Here is a 22885-nt window from a genome sequence, read left to right as displayed (position 1 = left end):
AAAATTTTCATAAATTAATCATCAACAAAATTAATAAATAAATTAATTCTGATTCCTAAACCGCTTCAAAATTCATTTTGCATTTAACTGCTTCAGATCAGTTTAGAACCGATTCACCATAAACCAGAACATTTATTTATTTGGAGACGATCAGAACATTTACTTAATAATAAATTGATTTGGATTAAAAATCAATACACTACGTGGTTTAATTTGCTTTGATTTGATTTTTAAAAGAATCAAACCATATACATTGCACAGCCCTACATTTAACTCTCCTTAATTATTTATTTATAAGCTTCATTTTCATTTAGGTGACTTTTTTTTGAATAAGTATTTTCGTGAAATATTTATTCATAAGATGACACCTTCTAAACGTGAAGAATCTGCACAATAACGACTGACTAACAAAAGCTCCCTGTTATTGTATCTACACCTTAGTTATTGCATTGAGAAAGTACATTCTAAAATATAAATTTATATTTTGGAACGAGTTTATCAAAATATAATGGGAGATGAGAGTGCAGCATATAAATGTCACAATCTTAAATATAAATGTAAAATGGTTTTAAGTAAACCTCGTACTTGGGCTTTTAAGTCCTATAATTTGTTTTAGAAATTCCTGAATTGACCAAGAATAAAAATATTAGCGATCTAGCATATATTTTAATATACTTTTCATAAACACTTACAAGAAAAGAGAATAAGAAGGATTTTTTTTTTATAAATTAAAATTAACTTACGTGTAAATTAATTTATAAAAAAAAATCATATTAGTTTCACAAAAGTTTATTTTGAACCTATACTTAAGTAAATTTTAACTTACAGAGAATTTTTTTATATATATATTTTTTCCTAAAAGTGCTTCTATCTTTTTGGAAAAATTTATCTGAACATACCAAGTTCTAGACGAGCTAGGAATACGAAAAAGATGACAGGTCATATTTCATACATATCAAACGCAACTCATTTCCAAAAAAGTGAAGAAAAAAAATACAATATCGTATAACATTTTTTATTTTAAATAGAATACGCGAGCTTGATCAGTTACAGTTTTTTATAACTTGGATTTTAATAAAAAGAAACATAAGCGGCATTGAACATGTCTTGCTTTTCTTTTTCGTTTTAAAGGAAAGAAATGGCTTTTATGCAGATGCAGAGGTTAGTGACTGGCATTTCTCAGACTCCTCAGTCTTCACGTTCACGCTGGTTCCTGTGGTGCCCCAAGGGTTCTTCAAAATTGAAAGCAAAGCTATTTTATAAAGTCCACATTACAACTTCACTTGAAACCCTCTTGTTAATTTGTTGTGGAATGTGGATCGATGCCAAACTCCATTTCTTTTCTTCTTTTCTAATAAAAAAAAATGCTTAATATTAATAATTTTTTAATACAGCTTAAGATTATTACACTGAAAGTAAAATTTTTAATTGGTTAAGAATATAAGAATCTTTTTTTAGGGTAAGAATATAATTAAGAATCTTGAAGTGTATTAAAAGCAAACTAAGAATTTAAATAGGATATATATACTGACAATTTCAAGCTTTTTAATAATGGATTGGTATGTAGTTAAAATAATGTTGACTTTTATAACACTTTAAAGTTTAAAAGTAATTTAACAACTCTCTCTTAAAAAACTCATTTAACAGCTAAAAAGTTTTACCAAAATTAAATTTTTGTGTAAAGAATTTAATTAAAATACATTTATAATGTAGTTTTTTCACATTATTATTTAATCATAAACTGTTACTCTTTCTTTCTGCTCTTTTTTAAGTGTCAAATTTTTAATAAAAATTTGTTCAAATGTATCTGTTGTTTTTAAAGTTTAAGATCATTTTAATTTTTCTATCTATTATATCCTTATTCTCATTAATTATTTTACATACTTTAATAAAATTGAATAATAAAGGAAAAAAATGTTTCAATAGAGAACATAAAATAAAAAAATTGTCTTGGAGAGAGAAACAAGTCAACCAATAGGAAAATGCGTGTTTTGTTTTAGGGATATAGAAATAGGTCAACCAAGAAAATCAGGTAAGTTACAGGAGAGAGAGAGAGAGAGAAAGTGATAATTAATTAGGGAGAGAGCAATGTAGAATAAGATAAGTGATTTGTTTCAAAGCAAGAAGGACCCAGTTGGAAAAATGCTTGCAAATTTAATAGGAAAACATAAGAACAATTGATTTTGTTGGTTGGAGTGCAAAATCATCAAACGATTATTATAAAGGAACATGGGGAATATATAATTAAAATCATTTAAATTCTAGAATGTTTGCTTCAAAAATCATATTTGTGGTGATTTTTAATTTATTAACAATATAATGTTTTTACATTTAAAATAAAGTGTGATTTCTTTTTTTACATTCACAAGAATTTTTGGATAAAGTGAATCTCACATGGCAAACTGCACATCGAGATCGTGAACTCACTTTTTCAGTATTCCTCACAATATATTCATGGATGATATATATCTTTTATGTAAGAAGAAAAAAAAAATAGTGTGTGTTTTTTATTACATCTTATAAACTAACAAGAAACTCATTATAAAGTTGGTTTGGAGGTGAAGAGAGAAGAGAGAGAAAAATCCTAATCAAAATTTTAAAAAACGAAACACATAACACCTTTTGTAAGTAAAAAAAACATATAACATCTTCTGTTCTAATATTCTAAAATTCAGTTATTTGAAGACCAGATGAGTTAAAATTTATAACAATTAGTTTAAAATTCCTAAAAAATAGATAATTAAATAAATCAGTATCACTCCAAAATTAAAACTACTATGTTGTACTAAGAGACTCTCTCTCTCTCTCTCTCTCTCTCTATATATATATATATATATATTTCGATACTAAGAGACTAGGTATATTGTGCTGATAAGTTTATTTCTTTTACATTTCTAATTATTGAAACGTTTCACAAAATCAGCTTGAAAGCATACATCCCTCCGTATGTAGAAACAACAAAAGAATTTTTAAGGTAACGCCGATTCTCAATAAAACTCATTCAATATCAGTGCCATGAGTTAAAAATATTTTTATATTTATTAGTATAAAATTTCTACTATCTTTATCAATAACTAGTTATCCTAGATGATCTAGTCTTTCCTTACGACCACAATTTTTCTAACACAAGTTTCGAATAGAGATTTTATTTAAGGAGACTAAACCCCGTTCTATTTATACCAACAACTTATTGATAGTTAAAAGGATTTAATGATTAAGAATTAAGAAACTCCGGAATTTCCACAAGGAAAGTCATGTTTGATTTTGTTGTGGACCTGGGCGTGCCTTGAAAAAACGAGAGCTTATTTATTGCTCTTTTTGCTTCACCCATCCTTGTCAAAAAATTAATGTACCATCCACAACAAACTCGTTAATCATCAGTACCATGACTCCATGAGATTACTGATTCAATGGGTTTGTTTATAAATACATCTGTTGAATGTGAATATATGCCTAAATTAATCTCAATCACATTTTACACAAAATGCAACCAAATAGGTATCTCAAACAACAATTCCTTTTCTCATTACCAAAAAGAGGCAGAAAAGTGCAGCGTGGGGATGGAAGAAGTAAGGGGGAGAGCACAGACAGAGCTCATTGACGGGGACAGGTTAGAAGAACAGTTCATCAATTTTTATTGGTTAGAATCAAACAGGTCGTTGAGTACAGACACCATCCCATAGGAACAATTAAAAGAAACAACAATGCCTCTTTTCTTCTTTCACTGGTTTCGGAGATATACAAACAAAATCAGGAGTCAGGAGACTTGAGTGGTAATATATAAACCATACATAATGTTTTGAATTGCTTTGATAACTTGGGGGTTGGCTCCCATCAAGTTAGGTATACAGTATCTACCACTCCAAAACCAGGCAAAACTCCACCTTCATAAGATGATGATATTTTTGTACGCACCATATAGCCACTTTCGTTATTAATGATAACCTTATCCTTATTCCTGCAAATTCCAGTTCATGGATGTCAAGGGTATTGAAAATTTAAGCATGTAACTGTGACAGATGTGTAGCCAAGCAATGTACCTTAAATAAGTACCAAATACTCCAGCTTCTGAAATGACATGACCCATATCCCAATTACCATCACGCACCAAAATTGCTGGAGAAGTGGCTGGAAATATCCTCTGCATAAGGATGTATGCTGCATCTTCTTCAGAACCTGCTTCCTGTAATTTAAGGAGGGTTTCCCTCAACTCATCACCATAAATATTGTTTCCTGAAAAGTAATTACAGCTCATTGTGTAAGTTTCTCTCCCAGACTTTTTTTCCAACAAAGTGTTGAGTCAAAGTTTTAAGTGGTATAAGACCTCCTCCTTCTCTTTGAGGCTTCATCACAAATAACTCTGGATTTTCAATTGCTTTTTTAGCAATATCCGAGTCTTCCAAACTCCACAATCCTGCAAAGCATGCACGCAATTTGGCAATGTGGTCTTTGTTTTCTACAAACCTGTTTACAGTTTTGAATCAATGATTTAGGAAGAGATATCAACCATAGAAACAAACTATGATTAGAGAAAATGAAGAAATTAGTCATACAACAACTTATTTCCTAAGATAAAAATGCAAGGGAGATTAGTTATACTTTTGCTTCCAATCGTGTTTTAGTACATATGATAAACTTCTATTTACTTAAACCAAAAAAGAAAGTATGAGTGTAATTCTGAGGGCACATAATGCATTTTCATCCACCATCCAGAACTTTTTGTTTCTGAGACATCAACCCTATATTCTTTTTGTCCTCTCCTTTTATTAGGGATAAAAGAAGAATATTATATGAAGAAAAAATGAAAGAAGTACAAGAGCAGATGATAAGATATTATCCTTAAAGAGGCATTAAAAAAATTGAACATAAAAGTAAAAAAAAAAAAGAACAATGAAAGCACATAAACTAAAACATCTGTATGCTAATTTCCTCTGTTAACTTAATCTCCCAGGTCAAAATATAATGTTTCTCACAGCCACTAAATAAAGCTTTTTTTAATTTAGATCTATTTCCTTGGCAAATTGAATCAATGACTTATTGCAGCTGTTTCCTCTTTAATCAATACCTCCTGGAATTTATTGACTTATGCCTTTAGATAACACAAGGAGGGCGAGCCCTGGTGCAGCGGTAAAGTTGTGCCTTGGTGACTTGTTGGTCATGGGTTCGAATCCGGAAACAGCCTCTTTGCATATGCAAGGGTAAGGCTGCGTACAATATCCCTCCCCCATACCTTCGCATAGCGAAGAGCCTCTGGGCAATGGGGTACGAAGTTTTTATGCCTTTAGATAACACAAGCTTCTGATAACAAATACTCCATGATCCCAAGCTTTCCAAGTCCCAACATTCCCCTAAACTAACTTTGATTTTTTCACAAACATCTCATTCCTAATCATTAATCTAACATTCTTTCAGTTGGTCAATATTGGCCAACCCTTTACTAAGGAATGGAGTTCCACCACATGTATAGCAAAAACATATTGGCCTAGAGGGTACAATCATATCATGATTAACCAAATAAGCAAGGCGTGGACTGGAGAGCACCCTGAAGGATAAAATCTTAACACAATAACTCACTCACAATTGTCCATTTTACACTTTTCCTTTAGACATAGTATCTCTGAATTGACCAACTGCTTAGAAGCATAAAGAATGAAATAAACTTCGAATATATAAGAATATTAGTTAGAAGATACCTCTCAAGAACACCAGGCTTTGCAAGTTCCTGTTGAATCTTTTTGGTGCCAACCAAATGATAAGATATAGTAGGGCATTTGATAGCAGAAGATTGTTCCATCAGTAGCCTAGCTCTCCATTCCTACACATCGAGCAAGATATACCCAAACCATGAGAACTCATTATCAAGATAGAAGGCTCATTAATATTAAAAAATAATGAAACTTAAGAGGAAACATATCATTGTTGAAGACAATGGCATGGTAGATGACAATCCATGGAATAGAAAGGACAGTGTAGGTAAGAAGAAAAGTAAATCAGATCTTGAAGGTTTAGAAATAGTTGAGCTATATGTACACACTAAAACATAGAGAGAGCCTATAGATAGTGATGTAATGAAGAAAACAAAAAGCCATGTTAATACTCACAAATCTTCAATGAATTTTGCTTTTAAAACACAAAATTTTAGGGCCCAAGTATTCAATATTACTTCTCTTCAGAATATTAAAAGAAGTTTAGTTACCAGATAGGGGAATCAAATATTAGTTGCCAATACAATGCCATTTCCTAACAGTAGTGAGATGTTCCTTTAAGCACAGAGGTTATACTGGGTTCAGTGGGTTAGCCTTTACTTCAAAAAGGAGTTAAGTCAAAAGGAACAAAAGAGATGTTTCTATGTTGGAATGTCAGTTTTTATGAGCAGCAAAAAAACTGAATTGAAGTAGCTCACTGATTCTGAAGGATAGTCCTTTGGTGTGTAGCCAGCCCGGAAGTAAACAACTGAAATTTCTTGTCCGTCCCTGCAAGTACCAACAAATTATATTTCTCTACTGTCAGAAACAAAATGTAATTAAGCTATCGACCTAGAGGAGAAAGTCAGATTTTCAAGATAGAGGTTACATACACAGAAAGTGTTCCATCTGGCAGAATTTCTCCTTCCTGATCTATTTCTGTCAATGTTTTGCGTATGCTTCTAATATGATGTGTATTATAAAGCTGAGGATAATAACTCTTTCAACCCAAATATGTACTGAATATAAAAACTACAGTAGTTTTCCTTACATAAAAACATCCCTTTATATCCTTTGATGTCACGTTGGATAGCCCTCATAATACAAATCAGAGTCTGCTCTGCTAGATTGTTCCTTTTGTATCATAACTATAACTAATAAGAAAAGGATATTTTTCTCTTAGAAGTGCAGAAATATAATGCTGCTCGTACATGTTTCTTTCTTCAACCTGAACCACGACCAGAATTGCAGCCCTGTACAGATCCATTCAGAAATATGGCATGGATCCAAAAGTAGTTGCAGAACCGAAAAAGAAAATGAAAAGGTAACTTTTTCCCCCAAACTAACCTGGGATTGTTATATTCACTCCAAGCTTTAGCCAAGGCCTCTGCAGACTGATCAACAGCATTATTGGCAGGAACCCTATTGGAATCTAGTCCAAGGAACTTTCCATATTGAGAAAGTAAGCTCCTGAAAAGGACCAAATAATATCACGATACTAGAGATGACAGCACAATATGTGAAATTTACTGCAGCACTTACTTATGAAGTCCAGTCATAAGGCAACCAATCAAAGCAAATGAAGTGGAAATCGTGTTCATCTCTATTTGCAAAAGTGATTTAGTCTTCTCATCAATCATATAATCTGAACGAACTATTCCCATGCGTATGTCCTATTAAAATTATGGCCAGAGAAAAATCAATACCGGTAAAAATTCCTTTGACTCACTTTATCAGAAAAGAAGAATATGAAGATATGGAAAACTTTAAATCTTTATGCTCAATCTTTTTCTGGAATAAGGATTTTTTTTTTATATAGGATTTCTGTTTTCTATGTAATGTTTCTCTAAAAACAAACATGAAGTCATGTTCTTAAATATTTCCACTCTGTCCCTCGCAACTAAAATGCAAGCATAAAGAGTCCTTATGAAATGATATTTAAAACGAATAACAACTAGAGTAGGCACTAATGCTGATCCTCTCTTATTACTCTTGGAGGTACAAATGGCCCTACTAGTATACACTTACCTCTTTTTTGTTAATCTGTAGCATCTTAGAATGAATATCTAAAAGTCTTGAGGTAAATTCGTCCGCATTCTTAGTTCTGCATTGAGATGAAGATAGAAATATTGGATCTAATTAAAGGCATAAACTACACTGAGTTGAATAAGAAAAAATCTAGGCAGTTATAGTTAATTAAAAAATGTAAATGACAGAACAAAAGATTCCAAGCAAGTGTACGCGCTCATGGCATCAAATGCAAGCAATTGTTGAAAGCTGAAGTTGAAAAATGGATTCAAGAACCAATAGTTATAGTAAACTACACTGAAGTATCTCAAAAGGAACAAGTCCCACAGTGCTCGTGTGAAGAGCCTCTAAAAGTTATGTAAGTTAACAATTACAGCTTATTGAGAGAAATGGGTCTTTGTGGGCAATAAAATTTGGTCCTACAAGTAACAGAGTCAATGTTTAACAGACCCACTTGATGCATAATAATATAACAGCACGAAAATATTACCTGGAGAGAGATTCCTGGAGAAATTTCCCATCCAAACTCACCCGATCAACAAGTTCATTAAATATAGGAGCTAATTCGCACGCTTGCTTCCAATGATTTTCAGGAAATGGCCCAGGTAATAAAGAAAGCGGGAGATGCACCAGGCCAACACCAGGAACTGTTCCTGATCTCTATGATTGGAAACATTGATCATCAACAACAAATTATCATTTTAGTTTCTAAAATTACCAAATTATTACTTCACTTCTTAAAACCATAAATATAAAGATTATTATTTGTATTCATAAATATAAAAGATTAAAATGATTGATGTTTAGTGATTTCAAGATTAAAAAGACATTTTTTTATAATTTTAAGGATTAAACTACTCCGCATATATAATTCCATGTATTACTCCAAAATAGAATTCGGTTAGAAGTAAATTTAGCTTCAAGGAGTAATTTTTTTTCCTTTCAAAAAGAAAAATTAAGAACAAAGTATGTTAAATGAAGCATGGAACTAATCCTTGTCATATTGTCTAAATAATTACACTTATTTTTCAGCCACTAACTTTTATTATCGAGTAACCACACTCACACTTCAACAAGAAGTCTCGTGAGATTCCGTCTGATATTCCTCGCTTTTTTACATGCACCAGCCCCTAAATTGTATCGTTCTCTATAAATAATACACATTACAACATGCATGTACCCAAACATGGTGAAAAAAAAAAAAAAAGCATTGGGTTCGTGTAAGAGTGTTAATATAATTTGCTCTTTATGAGTTGTATTCTACTAAAACAGTAAAGAGGTTAAAGTAAGGAAAGTGCGTACAGGAGGTTTAGATGAGTTTAGGGCGTCGTGATAAGCGACAAGAGAGATAGTTTAATAAAGCGAAAGGAATATATACAGAGAATAGTAACAGAGTTTAACCTGAACTGATTTGTCACCAACAAGGAGGCAGTTGAGGGTGCTCCAGACAAGAGCATCGTAGACTATGTTTTGGAGAAGTTTTTGGTCGATAAGATGATAATCGAAGAGGATGGGAGGTGCGGCGACGGAGGAATCACCATCAGCAGAGTTGGTGGTCAAAGGCTGAGACATGAGTCTGAGAGGTTTAGGGAAAGAGAATGATTGAGGTTGGTGGGGGAAGGTAAAGGAGAAAGAGGGAAAGGTATTATTGTTAGTGTAGAAACGTCTCGTCCTAATCCCAGTGTAAGAACAAGTAGAACAAACCAAGCCGCCAGATCTACTACCCATTTTCATTCTTATTATATATTACTATATATTGCAATCAGCAATACAGCCACACATAGTGCTCCAGCTTTAACATGGATTAAATCCGCCAGTTATTATTTCCCAACCTGCATCTTTACTCTGTCACTCTGAATTTTTTTTCTTTCTGTTTTGACATATTCAAACAATGCACTCGAACATGCGTTTTTTTTTTTCTTGAGTCAAATATTACTGTTATTTTGTTGTTTTTTTATATACTGAATTAAATATTAATTTTTATCGTGATGCATGATTTAAGAAAATTATATATAAAAAATGATTGAACATTTTTTTTCACTAAATAAATAGTGACCCATGTGAACTTGGTGTGACCTCTTACATCACGGTGCCGTTATAATTTATTTGTCAGCAAAATATAATGTGAAAAAAAAAATAGTTATTAATATTTGGATTGATAATGTAGTTCGATCCTCGATCATTTGAACAAGACATCTTAAAAATAGTTCAACATGAGGAAAAAGATTGATTGACATCCAATGATGAGTTTTCAGAGAAGTCAAAGATACGGAGAGAATAGACTTAACTGAAAATGAAAAAAAAATTAAAAGTTTGTAGTTAAAAAGTTCTTAATTTGATTTATTAAATCATAAATATTTAATAAAATTAATCATTAAAATAGTTAAAAAAAATTAAAATAACATAAATAATATATTTAAAAATTAAATAAATATTTTAAGAATAAAAAAATAAAATATAAAAAATTAAAAACTAATGTTTCAATTTTTAAGAATCCTTTATAAAATACTATAAACTATTAAAAAAATATTATTTAACAAATGATAACATATAATATCTATCCTTTATGTATTTTGTCATAAACTACTGTTAATACATATTTAAAAAATATTCATTAAATTAAGCAACATATAATCCGATATTTCCAGATGAAGATGCAGGCACTACTTATTTGAAAATGTTTTAACCGTTAAGGTACTCATTCATTAATTAAAGCGTGTCTGTTTGGAATGGAGGGGAGGAGGCAGAGTAAAAATCGAGAGACCTGAATGGAAGCTAAAAATCCTCCATGTAGAGATGCTGAGGAAGTGAGATGATACCAAGTTCAGAACATTGCATGCCTATCTAGTTGCAAGGGGAGGAAGAGAAGTTTGTTAGGTTAGGTAGAACAATAAAACTACTAGCTTGCAAAGCAATTAGTACACTCATTTAAGTATACTTAAAAAATACAACGAGAGGTATATGTACATGTATACAAACAATAAAAGAAAAACTAGTTTGATAACATCAACATTTTCAAAAGAAATTAATTAACATATTCAGTTAATCAGTTTGTTTTGTAATTGAGCTTAGCACCAACTTTCAGAATTGATCGCAGAGGCTTCGGATGCTCTTGCTGATCCAGAGAGTTAGACTCTTGGAAGGTCTTGCTCCTTTTCTTACTTGGTAAAATGATCTCCTCCACGTTGTCATTGATGCTAACCATTTTCTTTGGAGCATGAGGTAAATCTCCCACCATCAACACTTTCTCATCAATGTTATTGTTCCTGCATGGAATATTCTTCTCTTCACATGGTGTCTCTGCCAGCACCATTTTTTCTGTATTAGTTCCAAACCCTCTTTGTGTAATCTCGACCTCAGTTGAGCTTGAACTGTAATGTGAAGATCTCCCTAAAGTTACCGTCTTCATCGCTTGCGAAGCCAAAGTTTTCATGATGAAATTATAGAGCCTATAGCAGATGCCCAGATTAAGTTCTCTTTGGTCCATCTTCTAATGTCTTGTGCCAATGAGTAGAAGGGATATAGATAGATTAATCAATGTCCCCCTGTGCTAAGAATATGCACAAGTTTTAACTTGCAAGTAACCGAAACTCGTACTGAAACCTTTGGAAGAGATTCTTTGCTTTTCTTTCAAGGGATGTATGTTGGCCCCAAAATTTTGCAATCTTTTTTATAAAGTTGGGCGATTTTTAATGTGAAACTTAAACGCAAGAATGCGAGGCGTTACTTGGTAAGATTGTCTTCATCTCTCCCCATGCTATTGCGTGGCAGGGGCAAGCGTTTCAAATACGAAAAACACCTTTCCAAGGGTGATCCCGTTTACATAGAAGGATAAACACATGATTTAGTCTTGCGTTCCGATTACGTAAATATCTTGACAAACTACTTCCTATATATGTATTGATTTGGTCCATGTCATCGTAACTTGTCTTTAACAATCTTACCTTAATAGTTAATTCCTTATTTATATTTTAGTATGGTTTTGTTAGTAGTAATTAAAAAGTTTAACTGAGTTTAATTTTGAGGACCCATTAAGATTAAGGTATGTCCCCTTAAAAATGTACTTATATATGGATCAATAAAATTCTCACATAATAAATGAAATTCAAATCTGACACTCTTGTAAGATATAAATTTAATCCTTATCAACTAAATCAATTTTTATTGACACTTATCCTTACTATGATACATTCTTAATTTTGATATGGACTAAATTAAGAATGCACAACATATATAAAGGACCAAATAAAAAATACGTAAAAGATTATCAATACATAAGATCTTTAGAAACAACTTTATAACAATAGGACCAAACCAAATTTGCACGTATAAAATTTAATTTAATAATTTTTATACAGGGATCAAATTGAGAATTACAACACGAGAGTTTGGCATACTAATAATTTGTATAGTTAAAAATTCAAATAGTATATTAAATGCTCTAAATATAATTTTTTGGGGGACATGTTATCTGCAATTAACTAATAAATATGGATAAAAAAAAAAGATAGTTATTGGTTCTTTTCTCAACTTCATCCAACTAAATTTCCCACAAAATTAGTGATTTCTTTCACCCTTTTTACGCGTTGGTGCAGAAAGCAATTTGTGAGGTGCAGAAAGTAACTGCCATAGTTGGGGTGCCATTAATTCTATCCTACACTTCCAAGTCTCAGACTGCCATCAAAATCACGCAAACTTCATTTCACTACGAGCAAGCTCTCCTTTTATCGCATTCGGTAAGGCGGGTCTCTGTCCCTTTCCCTTCGATAAATGATGTTCATTGTTCCTTTCGAATCGATTTTCTTACTGTATGCTATTTTGTTGCCGAGAAAGTGCAAGAAGAAAAAAGCTTATAAGCCTAACAATGCGAGATTATCATTGACGTTGCGTTTGATAGAAGATTGCCTCATGCACATGCTTAACCGCGATTATTCAACTTCCGAACAACTTTATCTGTTAATGTGTTTTCAAATTTATTTCTGATTGCATCCGAAAACGCTATTTAGGAACTAGCAAGCTTCGAGAAACTCCACTACGGTCATGTGCTCTCTTCTAATGCAATGAATTTGAATTGAAAATGTGAAAAAATGCCTGATGAAAAATGACCGACTCATGGAGTAGATACTCTTGTTTATTGGAAAACTTGATGGCTTCAAATTTTCTCGTCTTGATTTTCATTTTTCTTCAGCTAATCGAGAAATCTAACATCAGATCGATGTTATGTAGAAAACAACTTAGATCTGTTTCAAATTTTCAGCGAGCTTCTAAGTCATCCTCCGGTTTCTTATTTTATGTATAAATATCTCTTCCATCGACTGGTTTAATTAGCAATTGCGGCGAAGTACTGTTTGCGGTCAAACATCATGTCAAATATTACAGTATGCGCGCGCTTTAGGCCTTTGAACCCAAAAGAGAAGCAAAATGACCATGACTCTTTCTGCATTCGGTGCATAGACACCGAAACTTTCATTTTCAAGGTTTTCATATGTCAGATTAAGCGTCTATTAGTTCTTCTCTTTGTTCATTTTTTACTCTAGAGCTGTGAAATTCGTCACTATAAAACTAAGAGTGCATCACACATTACGATGAATAGCCTCATAATTTTGAATTAATTTTGGTCAGGACGAAAAGGATGAAGAATTCATGTTTAGCTCCGATTGAGTGTTCTACGAACAGGCTGAGTAAGCTGATGTCTATCAGTTCCTAGCTCTTCCCTTGATTAGAGGTACAAACTACAGAGTTCTCACTACAAATTTATATGCCAATGAGTCAATAATGCAATGCAAAGATTGAAATCTTCCTTAATTTGAATGGCTTTTGCTTCCTTATAAAATGGCAGCCTCATTGCTGCCAAATAGTGCATCAACTTCGGTTATTGAATTTTTTTATCCTTATAGTTTGTTTAATGCTAATACATGTCTGCACGACTGCACGGTCCTACATTCAAATTCCAAAAAAATTGGAATGTTTCTTAACAATGAAAATGGGGAAAATGGCACTTGCCTTAACTATAGATTTACTTTTTATTGATATCTCGCTTTACATTTATGTATGTCTTCCCATAAATGAAACAGATGCTGTTGATGCAATCAATGGGACAATTATCACTTATGGCCAGGTAAGATATCATAAGGTGTCCCTAACTTGCCATTCGCTTTTTGCTTCTTTTTGTTAAAGTTTCAAATCATGCATGCGAGGACATATGTGGTTTTTCTCCTCAAACATGCAGCTACGTGTGTGTCGGGAGTTTTGAAAACTGAAAAATTACAAGAGATACTGCATCATAGGAGCTTCGCTGAATATGATCCTCAGCATTAGCTAAGAAATGCCCCTATCAATTGCAGACTGGAGCTGGGAAGACATATGGTATGGAGGTGGAAAATTATCACCTTAAAAGTAGCCTAAAATGACCTTGTAAAACTTTAAAATACAACAATGTAAATAACTACTTCTGTGAAGCAGGGATCTGGTATATTTGAATGTGATGAACAGAAGAAGGGGCTGCTTCCAAGAGTTGTAAAAGGACTTTTTGATTTCTTAAATTCTTTGGATGAAGAGAAAACATATTCAATTAAATTGTCAATGGTAAACACCACGGAGATTTATACCAATGAGCTATAAATTATAAGCAACCACACAAGTGAATTTGACACCACATTTTAACCCTAAAATCCTAAAATTCAAGTTTGAGTCTTTCCTTCACTCATATAATATTTAGCCTTTTTATTCTTATACGATGTGAGACTTTACCTCACACGTTAAAATTTGAAAAAAGTAGTTTTGAATTTGGATTTTTGAAGTCTTCAAAATAACTCTATCCTCTTATATAGGGACCTATTTGATTTATCAAAAGATAATATACAAATTAAGGAGATTAAATGACGAGGAATAATGCTGCCTGGTGTTACAGAGGTGAGCTGTTTTTATGAGAACCTTATATCTCATTTCATTCCGATTATTCTTTTTCTATCTGAAGTTACTTTGCTGTTCAGAATTAAATATATGGTCTTTTTTTACAAGACTAAGATAAGATGTAAAATTTTAGTTTTGAAACTTGTATCCTGACATTAAAAAATATAGGTGTTGGCTTTTAACCCCTTTAAGCTTGATGTTATTTTAGAAAACATTTAAGAATAAACTGGTAGGTGTAGAATAAGCTTAAGTACATGCATACACGTGTAGGTGTAGAATAAGTTGTACCCTTTCTGTTATAACTTTTGGGCCTTGGCCAATCCAATAGTAGGTGTAGAATAAGCTTATGTACATGCATACACGTGTGCTTTAAGTCAAATTAGGTAAGGTCTCACATTTGTTTCACCAAAAAAATAAAATTGGTGATTCTTATCTTATTCAGATATTGACATTTAGTACTAACAGGACCTTTTGAGTTTTTCCTTCAGATCACTGTACTGGACCCTGCTGAAGCATTGCAAAACCTATCTGTAAGAATAAACTGGTTGAATAGCATTTTTGGTTTGATTTTAAAATGTATTTTGGCTTCCAATTCTGATCTCAAATATGTAGAGGGGGATAGCTAACCGCGCAGTTGGTGAGACCAGTATCCTGCTTTGACTCCGTAGGCCACCGTTCAGTATTTTTATTATATAGTTAAACTACATAATAGATTTGGGTAAATTCCCTGTTTTCTTGAGGGAGGAAAAGTAGTGGTAGGAGCTAGGAAGGTCACTTGCTTTCTGCAACCATCCTAAACAAAACATGCAGAAATGAACGCGGCCAGCAGCAGAAGTCACTGCATTTATGTATTCACAATTCAGCAAGAATTTTCCAGAGACAACAAAGGTCACGCTTCTTCCAAAATATGTGGTACTACTTATGCATCATTCTTAAACACCGAGACTTTGAACAGGATGAGGTCCGTTAAATTAATTCTAGTAGACTTGGCTCAGTCAGAGAAAGTAGAGAAAACAGGTGCTGAGGGGAGAGTACTAGAGGAAGCTAAGGCCATAAACAAATCCTTGTCTGCTCTGGGAAATGTAACAAATTCTCTTACGTGTGGTTTGCGAGGAAAAGCAAGCCATATCCCTTATCGTGATCATACCCATTGTTCACCAAATCGGTATCCCAAACGTGGTATTTCTTATTCGCATGGAGGAAATGCTAGAACTGCATTGCTCTGTTGTTGCTCACCCAGGGCTTTTAATGCATCCGAGAGTCTGTTCACTCTTCGTTTCGGTTCCAGGTATGTCATCCGTGAAAGCATTTGACTATTTGAGGTCAAATTGACGAAACATTATTAATTTAGGTAAACTAATGATAACTTTATTGAATTAATCTGGTTAAGGTTGAAGATGATTTTTTCTCAAAAATAAACTAAAATCAATCTAAAGGGAGAATAGCATTCTCAAGGCCAAAGTTGATTCCTGCACGGAGTCTCTGTTATACAAGGGAGCAGACAATAGATTGATTTTTCAAAATATGATTTCAGGTATCCTGACTTTCTTTAACAGGTTGGGTTACACTTCTCCAAGACAATTGCAGTAACTGTTCATTCATATACCATGCGGTCCATGCCTTGTCTTGAGGATTAAAAAAAGTATCATGCCTTGCCGGCATTTAAATACCATCAAAAGACTGGCTAATTGACTTATTGTTGGGACATTTTGGGGCTGGCTAATAGCATAATATATGCTGACAAGGCTGATTTCTAAACTTAACGCACTCGGGCCATTGATCACAATCAAAAGAATAGTTCGTGAGGCTCTACTTGTAGTTTTATATGAATAATAATTGGCATGATTTAATTCCACCATGATCACAATGTCGTCGTTTTGGCACTAGATCCACAAATTCACGAGTAGTTAAAAAAATAGGCCTGGATAGCTTAGCATGACACAAACCATTTGGACTACTTTAATGCGTCTTGATTTTTACTTTCCTACGTAATAACCGTACAGCTTAATCGTAAGATAAGAGAGAGGCACTGGATTCCCTGGCCGTGACTTGTGGCACTATAGTCTATATGCAATGTAATCTGAAACTGGATTCGTTATAAGACACAACATTCAATCAATAACGTGTAACATGATCCTTCGATAGATAAATGTAGATCTAAGGTTCTTCGTTATTTGGACTGCGGTGGATCCGGGCGCTGTAATATGCGTTATAAACTATGCAGAAATGTTTGAACAGAAGGGAAACAACTGCCATTAGGCATTAATGTTCACGGTGGGTACCAGAAGATTACGAGGTGAAGCAACACACTCCCGTGGAGATGCAAGTCAAGCCACAAGCGCGAAATCCGTCAAGAATAAACCATCTCCTTGCTTTTGTATTAATGCTTTCTCAAGTTTCCGTGACTTTTTCTTTCGTTTTCCCTCTCCTGGACAGATCTTTATTTTATTTTTTCAGTACAAAACTTTCCGGGGCAAGTGATTAGTATGGGTTTAGGTCTCTAAAAAGGGAAGTACTTTGGACTTGCACTCACCGGCTTGCGTTAATCAGTTAATATAATAGCGGTTGACAGTAATAATATAAGAATAACATGGTAATTCAAACTCAAGGGACGTTTTCCTTTTGGCTTTCAGTTGCTTTTCCACCATCTAAAGCAAGAGTTTTATTGTTTTTTAGGTAAGACTTCACGTTAGCTATTAGAAGCAACCAATTGGGCGTGCATATATAAAAGGCACGGAATCATTTTCCATTATGACAGTGTATCCGGAGCTATAATTGGTATCAGCCTACCTAGTTGGTAGTTGGTTCCATTGGACACAAGTGAAAACTACGTGGCATGGCTTCCAAGAATGTAATTTTTCAATTTATCTTATTTACCATCTGTTTGGCTATGGCAAATTCGGTCGAGTTCAAATATCCCGCAGTTTTCAACTTTGGTGATTCAAATTCGGACACAGGAGAACTTGCTGCAGGGTTGGGCTTTCTGGTCGCTCCACCTAATGGACAGGACTACTTCAAAATTCCTTCTGGGAGGTTCTGCGATGGCCGTCTCATAGTGGACTTCCTAAGTAATTTTTAATTATCCCTTGAAATTATATTATTAATAGTTATTGCCATAATCATTACTCAGCAAGCTTTAAACTTTAAAGCACGAATATAAATATAAATAAATAGGCAAAATAATTATAATATCACGCGCTAAGAAGAAACAAGCTAAAGTGCTAGAGCATAAATAGTTACCGGCATCTTTATTTTTCATAGCGAACAAATTAGGAAGACTCCTAACATGTAGCATCATACTTTTAGGGGATTGATTCATCTTAACATCTGCTTCCTCTCCAATTTTCTGCCACATTCTCATAATTATATGAGAAATTAATTGTTTAAATAATATATCAATGCAAAATTAAATAGTAGTGTAAAAGAGTTAAACTTGACTCTCTTAAAGCAAAAAATATGTATTAATTATTTATTTTAACAGAGTTTTTTTTTACTGCATTTATTTAAAATGAGTTAAGTTTATAAGAAAAATATCCACATTTTATTGATTGAAATAAAATGCTACGTAGGGATTTAATTTAAAAATTAATTAGAATACATTGATAGTATAAAAGTTTTTTATATTATTATACAGTATGTAATTATGAAGTTATATAATTAAAAATTATTAATTTTATAATAGTTACGGTAAAAATTATATTATATTTAACATTATTTTTTAATTGGGTAACGTGACAGGGTATTGAAATTAAACTCTTTAAGTAATGTTATATTTTTACCCTCCACCTTTTTTTTTACAGTATTTTTACCATCCACCTGATATTTATTATTAGATTGAATAAAAGGATGACTTACTTCTACTACAAGTTATACGCACCAAACGAAATGGAAAACTAAGTATTTGCAGATGTTTAAAACACAAGCAAAGCCCAGAAGGCTTAAAACCCCTCCTAACAGTAATAGTGGATAGCCATGGCCTCCAACACATGTATCATTCGAATTCTTACCGTCATTGCCATCTGCATACCTCGTGCCAAATCCTTCCACTTGGATTTTCCAGCAGTTTTTAACTTTGGTGATTCAAATTCTGATACTGGTGCTCTTATTGCCGCTGCTTTTGAGAGCCTTTACCCACCAAATGGACAAACTTACTTCCAAAAACCATCAGGGAGATACTCTGATGGCCGTCTCACCATCGATTTCCTTAGTAATAAATCTCCATAACCTCTTTTTGTCACTGCCCACGTAGATGATTATGTCTCCCTCTCCCATATAAACAACCTTTGAACTTATATCCTCTTGCTTTTTTATTGCAGTGGATGCTATGGACTTGCCATTCCTAAATGCCTATCTTGATTCGTTAGGTTTGCCAAATTTTAGGAAGGGATGCAACTTTGCCGCAGCAGCTGCAACTATACTTCCAGCCACTGCATCATCCCTCTGCCCCTTCTCCTTTGGGGTTCAGGTGTCTCAGTTCCTCCGATTCAAAGCTCGGGCCCTTGAATTGATCGCTAAAGGTCTCTTCTTAAGGACCAAATTACATGCAGTTCCATAGTGTTTTTCTTCCGTTAGAATTGAAATTTCACCTCCCTAATCTATGTTGATCTTTAATGAAAACCTTTATTATACGGATTAGTGAGATGCAATTCTAATTCTGATTGAAGAACAACATTAAAGTAGCTTATGAAACTGCATCTAAGTTTTATATTCTGCTAAATCTATCTAATTAATGTTTTCAAACTCTCATTACTACTTCAGAGGACTAGTTTGCTGTCTGTCTCATGACTCATTCATTCATGTTCAAAAAAATTATCACAATGTTTCAGGCAGGAAATTTGATAAGTACGTCCCTGATGAAAATGTTTTTGAGAAGGGATTGTACATGTTTGATATTGGCCAGAATGATCTTGCTGGAGCATTTTATTCCAAAACATTAGACCAAATACTTGCCTCAATCCCCACAATTCTTTTAGAGCTTGAAAAGGGAATTAAGGTTGGTGTCAAATTATCTGCTTCTGTTTTTATATTACGTTTGGGAAATTTTATTCCAAAAATTTCTTGAATTAATGAATTCCATAGGTTACATACACAGTTTTACTGAGATTAACAATAGTGAGTTCTAACTCTTTGTTATTTGTTCACTAGAATCTCTATGACCAGGGGGCTAGATATTTCTGGATACACAATACAGGTCCTCTCGGATGCTTGCCTCAGAATATTGCCAAATTTGGAACTGATTCATCAAAGCTTGACGAACTAGGGTGTGTTAGTTCACACAACCAAGCTGCTAAAACCTTTAACCTACAGCTACATGCTCTCTGTACTAAATTGCAGGGCCAATATCCAGATTCAAATGTCACATACGTTGATATCTTCACTATAAAATCAAACCTCATTTCAAACTTTTCTAGATACGGTTAGTATCTCGATTAATTTTTATTTATTTGTTATGTTACAATTTCCGTTTCCAAGAGTTTTAGATGTTAAAATCCGTAAATTAAAAATATCTCAGATGGCTTTGTCATCAATTGTCACTTGTGATGTGGATCGTGCAACGCCTGTTTTATAGATACAACTTAACTTTTCACAGTCCATATGACTCATCATCTGACAATGCAACAATATCTAAGACTGATTTCCTTGCATATTGTATAACTGTTCCTGGAAATTTATCTTTGTTGATCTCTGTTGCTTTTTTTTCTTACGAGCCTCCTACCTTTTCCACCTGTGATTGTAGCAAATATACTTTACAGTAATAAGAAATGCTAGAAGCGTGTCCAATTTATTGGCTAATTAAGAACTCTGTAGCAGGCTATCAGCCATAATAACCAATTTAGTTCTATTATATGATCTATCATAACAGTATTTGTGGGGAGGAAATGCAGTTAATTTGTGTGATTAAATGTTTGCAGGGTTTGAACAACCTATTATGGCTTGTTGTGGATACGGAGGTCCACCACTAAACTATGACAGTCGAGTTTCCTGTGGGGAAACCAAGACCTTTAACGGGACCACAATTACAGCAAAAGCTTGTAATGATACCAGTGAGTACATAAGTTGGGATGGGATTCATTACACTGAGACTGCAAATCAATATGTAGCATCACAAATTCTCACTGGAAAGTACTCGGACCCTCCTTTCTCAGACAAAATGCCATTCCTACTTAAGCTCAAGTTCTAAATACCCCATTATATTTATTGTTACTATTATTTGATTCTTTATGGTATCGTGAAAGCTATAGCTGATTGTAACTTTGAATGACAGTCAAGCTCTTACTAATGAATATGTTTTAAAGATTGGTCCCATTGACATGGTAACATGGTCTGTGTGATAATGTTCAAGGATTGGTAATTGAACACATTCAGACTTCATGGTTCATTTGTATGCTATATACTATATAAAAGGGCCTTTTGGGATACATACATTTGGTATATGCTCTACATTTTCTTTTTTAAATTTCAGTTTTATACACGGTTAATGCTAATAATATTGCAGTATGATGATAACGCAACACTCTGAAATGAATGTAAGCAGCAAGTATACACAGAAATTTATATGGTAGTCCAATGCATTAAATTTGTAATTGCAGGCTGGCCAAAACACTGATCTTATTCTACAACTTTCTGAAGCTCAATTGTAACATGACATCGGTTATAACTGCACATTATACATCAGAATTTAAAGAGTGATGATTTCGAAGACAAGTCCAATTATATAAGAGGAATACTAGTAACACAATCTTTTTAACACACTTTTTGAAATTTACAAAATAAAAAAGAGAGAGGATCATTAAATAAGAAGTGAGACCCATCAAATTTGTGTTTTCTAATAAATTACATCCAATAGCTAAGAGTTGTTCAAAAAGCTGTGTTAGAGTGTGTTGCTAATATTGTGCCATAGGAACAACAAAGGCATCCAACTACAAGAGTGAATTGTCCACGCTTCTCATCTGTCTCTTCCCTGGGTCACCAGGGTCAGGAAGCCCATCAATGGCAGCAACTAGCCTTTTGGCTGTGCTAAAAATGGCTTCATTGTACTTCTCATCGGTAGCCAACACTGCACAAACCAGATACTTAATCAGGGAATTGGTAGTTTCATGCCCCTTAAAAGATAGGACTGGCTCCTGAGGGACTCACTTTTATTGACTTAGATTACTACTGATTACAGATTCTTTTTATGGAAAATACTCTTACAAACCTGCAGAGTCTCAATCATGTTGATTGTATGCATTCAAAATGAGTAAAAGTCAACCAGATGTAGATGAAGGTTTATGCCATAAGCAAAGACTATCCAAAGAACCTAACAAATAGGTTTTCTAATGAAAAGAAAAATTGGTGGGGGAGTAAATTACGAATTTAGGCTTCTCAATTGGGAACTTTTAAAATTGTTAAGAAAATTGGACGAAAAGAACCATACCGTTGGAAGAGAAAACAATTTCAGGACGAAAATCAATCTCCAAAAAAATTAAAGGATCAAAACTATAAAAGTTGAAAAGTTGGGGAGCAAAAACAGAATTCACCCTTATTTTAGCTACAAGTGAGAAAATCATGTTTGAGTTAGATAAAATCTATATATATATATATATATATATATATATATATATATATATATATATATAATAAATTCATTAACTTTATAATAATTAATTTAAAATTTTATATATATAATAAATTTATTTAATGCAGGTACATATTTAAGATTTGTGGTTTCAATTTGTTGAGGAATTCACAAATTGAAGATATGCATTGGTGAAGGAGTGCCTCGACAGTGGAAAGGAGGTGAGAGAGGAGGTTATAACTTACAAAAAAAAGGGAAGGGCAAGTTGGAAATATAAAAGATTAGGCGGTGCAGAAAGTAAATTGTGGGTTGCAAGAAGCAATGGCCCAGTTAGGGGTGTGAGGCCCATATTTTTGTTAGGACATAAGGCAGAATGTGTCCATGCAACAAGAGCAATATGTCCTTTCTGCAATCTTAGGATGTGTTTGGTTTGTATTTTTATTTTTTGTTTCTATTTTCTGTTTTTATTTTTTGAAAATTATTTTCATTTTCAAAAGATTAAAATTCTGAAAATATGTTTGATTTGACTTCTTGTTTTCTGTTTTTATGAAAAATACTGAAAATTTATGATATATTGACTTCTTGTCTTTTTAAATTTTTATATTTGCTTAAAATTACATTCATTATCACCGCAATTTCATTTTACTCGAAATGAGTTTCTGTTTTCGACTGAAAACACTGAAAACGAGAATTTATTATTTTC

General features: G+C 33.2%; 3 protein-coding genes and 1 long non-coding RNA gene across 6 annotated transcripts; 2 read left to right on the top strand and 2 right to left on the bottom strand.

Annotated features, from left to right (window-relative positions):
- Positions 1-3611: 3611 nt before the first annotated feature.
- LOC114407632 (glutathione synthetase, chloroplastic-like) lies at positions 3612-9562 on the bottom strand. The gene is made up of 12 exons (XM_028370810.1): positions 9114-9562; positions 8203-8372; positions 7713-7788; positions 7227-7357; positions 7032-7154; positions 6857-6937; positions 6578-6658; positions 6404-6473; positions 5694-5815; positions 4325-4464; positions 4041-4233; positions 3612-3958 (listed from the first exon to the last, which is right to left on the bottom strand). The coding sequence occupies exons 1-12, from the start codon at positions 9444-9446 to the stop codon at positions 3835-3837; spliced, it is 1644 nt and encodes a 547-aa protein (XP_028226611.1). The 5' UTR covers positions 9447-9562; the 3' UTR covers positions 3612-3834.
- A 919-nt stretch (positions 9563-10481) lies between these two features.
- LOC114407631 lies at positions 10482-11335 on the bottom strand. Its single transcript, XM_028370809.1, has one exon. The coding sequence runs from the start codon at positions 11197-11199 to the stop codon at positions 10759-10761; it is 441 nt and encodes a 146-aa protein (XP_028226610.1). The 5' UTR covers positions 11200-11335; the 3' UTR covers positions 10482-10758.
- A 1057-nt stretch (positions 11336-12392) lies between these two features.
- LOC114407630 lies at positions 12393-14290 on the top strand. 2 transcript variants are annotated; one of them, XR_003665663.1, is made up of 4 exons: positions 12393-12448; positions 13335-13437; positions 13787-13830; positions 14057-14290. It is a non-coding gene; the product is annotated as an uncharacterized LOC114407630 (long non-coding RNA). The 2 variants fall into 2 exon arrangements; XR_003665664.1 differs by having other exon boundaries at positions 13942-14290.
- A 3099-nt stretch (positions 14291-17389) lies between these two features.
- Positions 17390-21043, top strand: LOC114407628 (GDSL esterase/lipase At1g54790-like). Of its 2 annotated transcripts, none has more exons than XM_028370808.1 (5): positions 17390-17692; positions 18941-19141; positions 19451-19617; positions 19770-20040; positions 20537-21043. In XM_028370808.1, exons 1-5 carry the CDS (start codon positions 17461-17463, stop codon positions 20803-20805), a joined length of 1140 nt encoding a protein of 379 aa, XP_028226609.1. In that variant the 5' UTR covers positions 17390-17460; the 3' UTR covers positions 20806-21043. The 2 variants fall into 2 exon arrangements, with proteins under 2 accessions (XP_028226609.1, XP_028226608.1); XM_028370807.1 differs by lacking the exon at positions 17390-17692 and adding an exon at positions 18520-18831.
- The last annotated feature ends 1842 nt before the right edge of the window (positions 21044-22885 follow it).

The sequence above is a fragment of the Glycine soja genome, chromosome 3 (genome assembly GCF_004193775.1).
Source record: "Glycine soja cultivar W05 chromosome 3, ASM419377v2, whole genome shotgun sequence".
Lineage (NCBI taxonomy): Eukaryota > Viridiplantae > Streptophyta > Magnoliopsida > Fabales > Fabaceae > Glycine > Glycine soja.
This window is presented reverse-complemented; position numbering and strand designations above follow the sequence as displayed.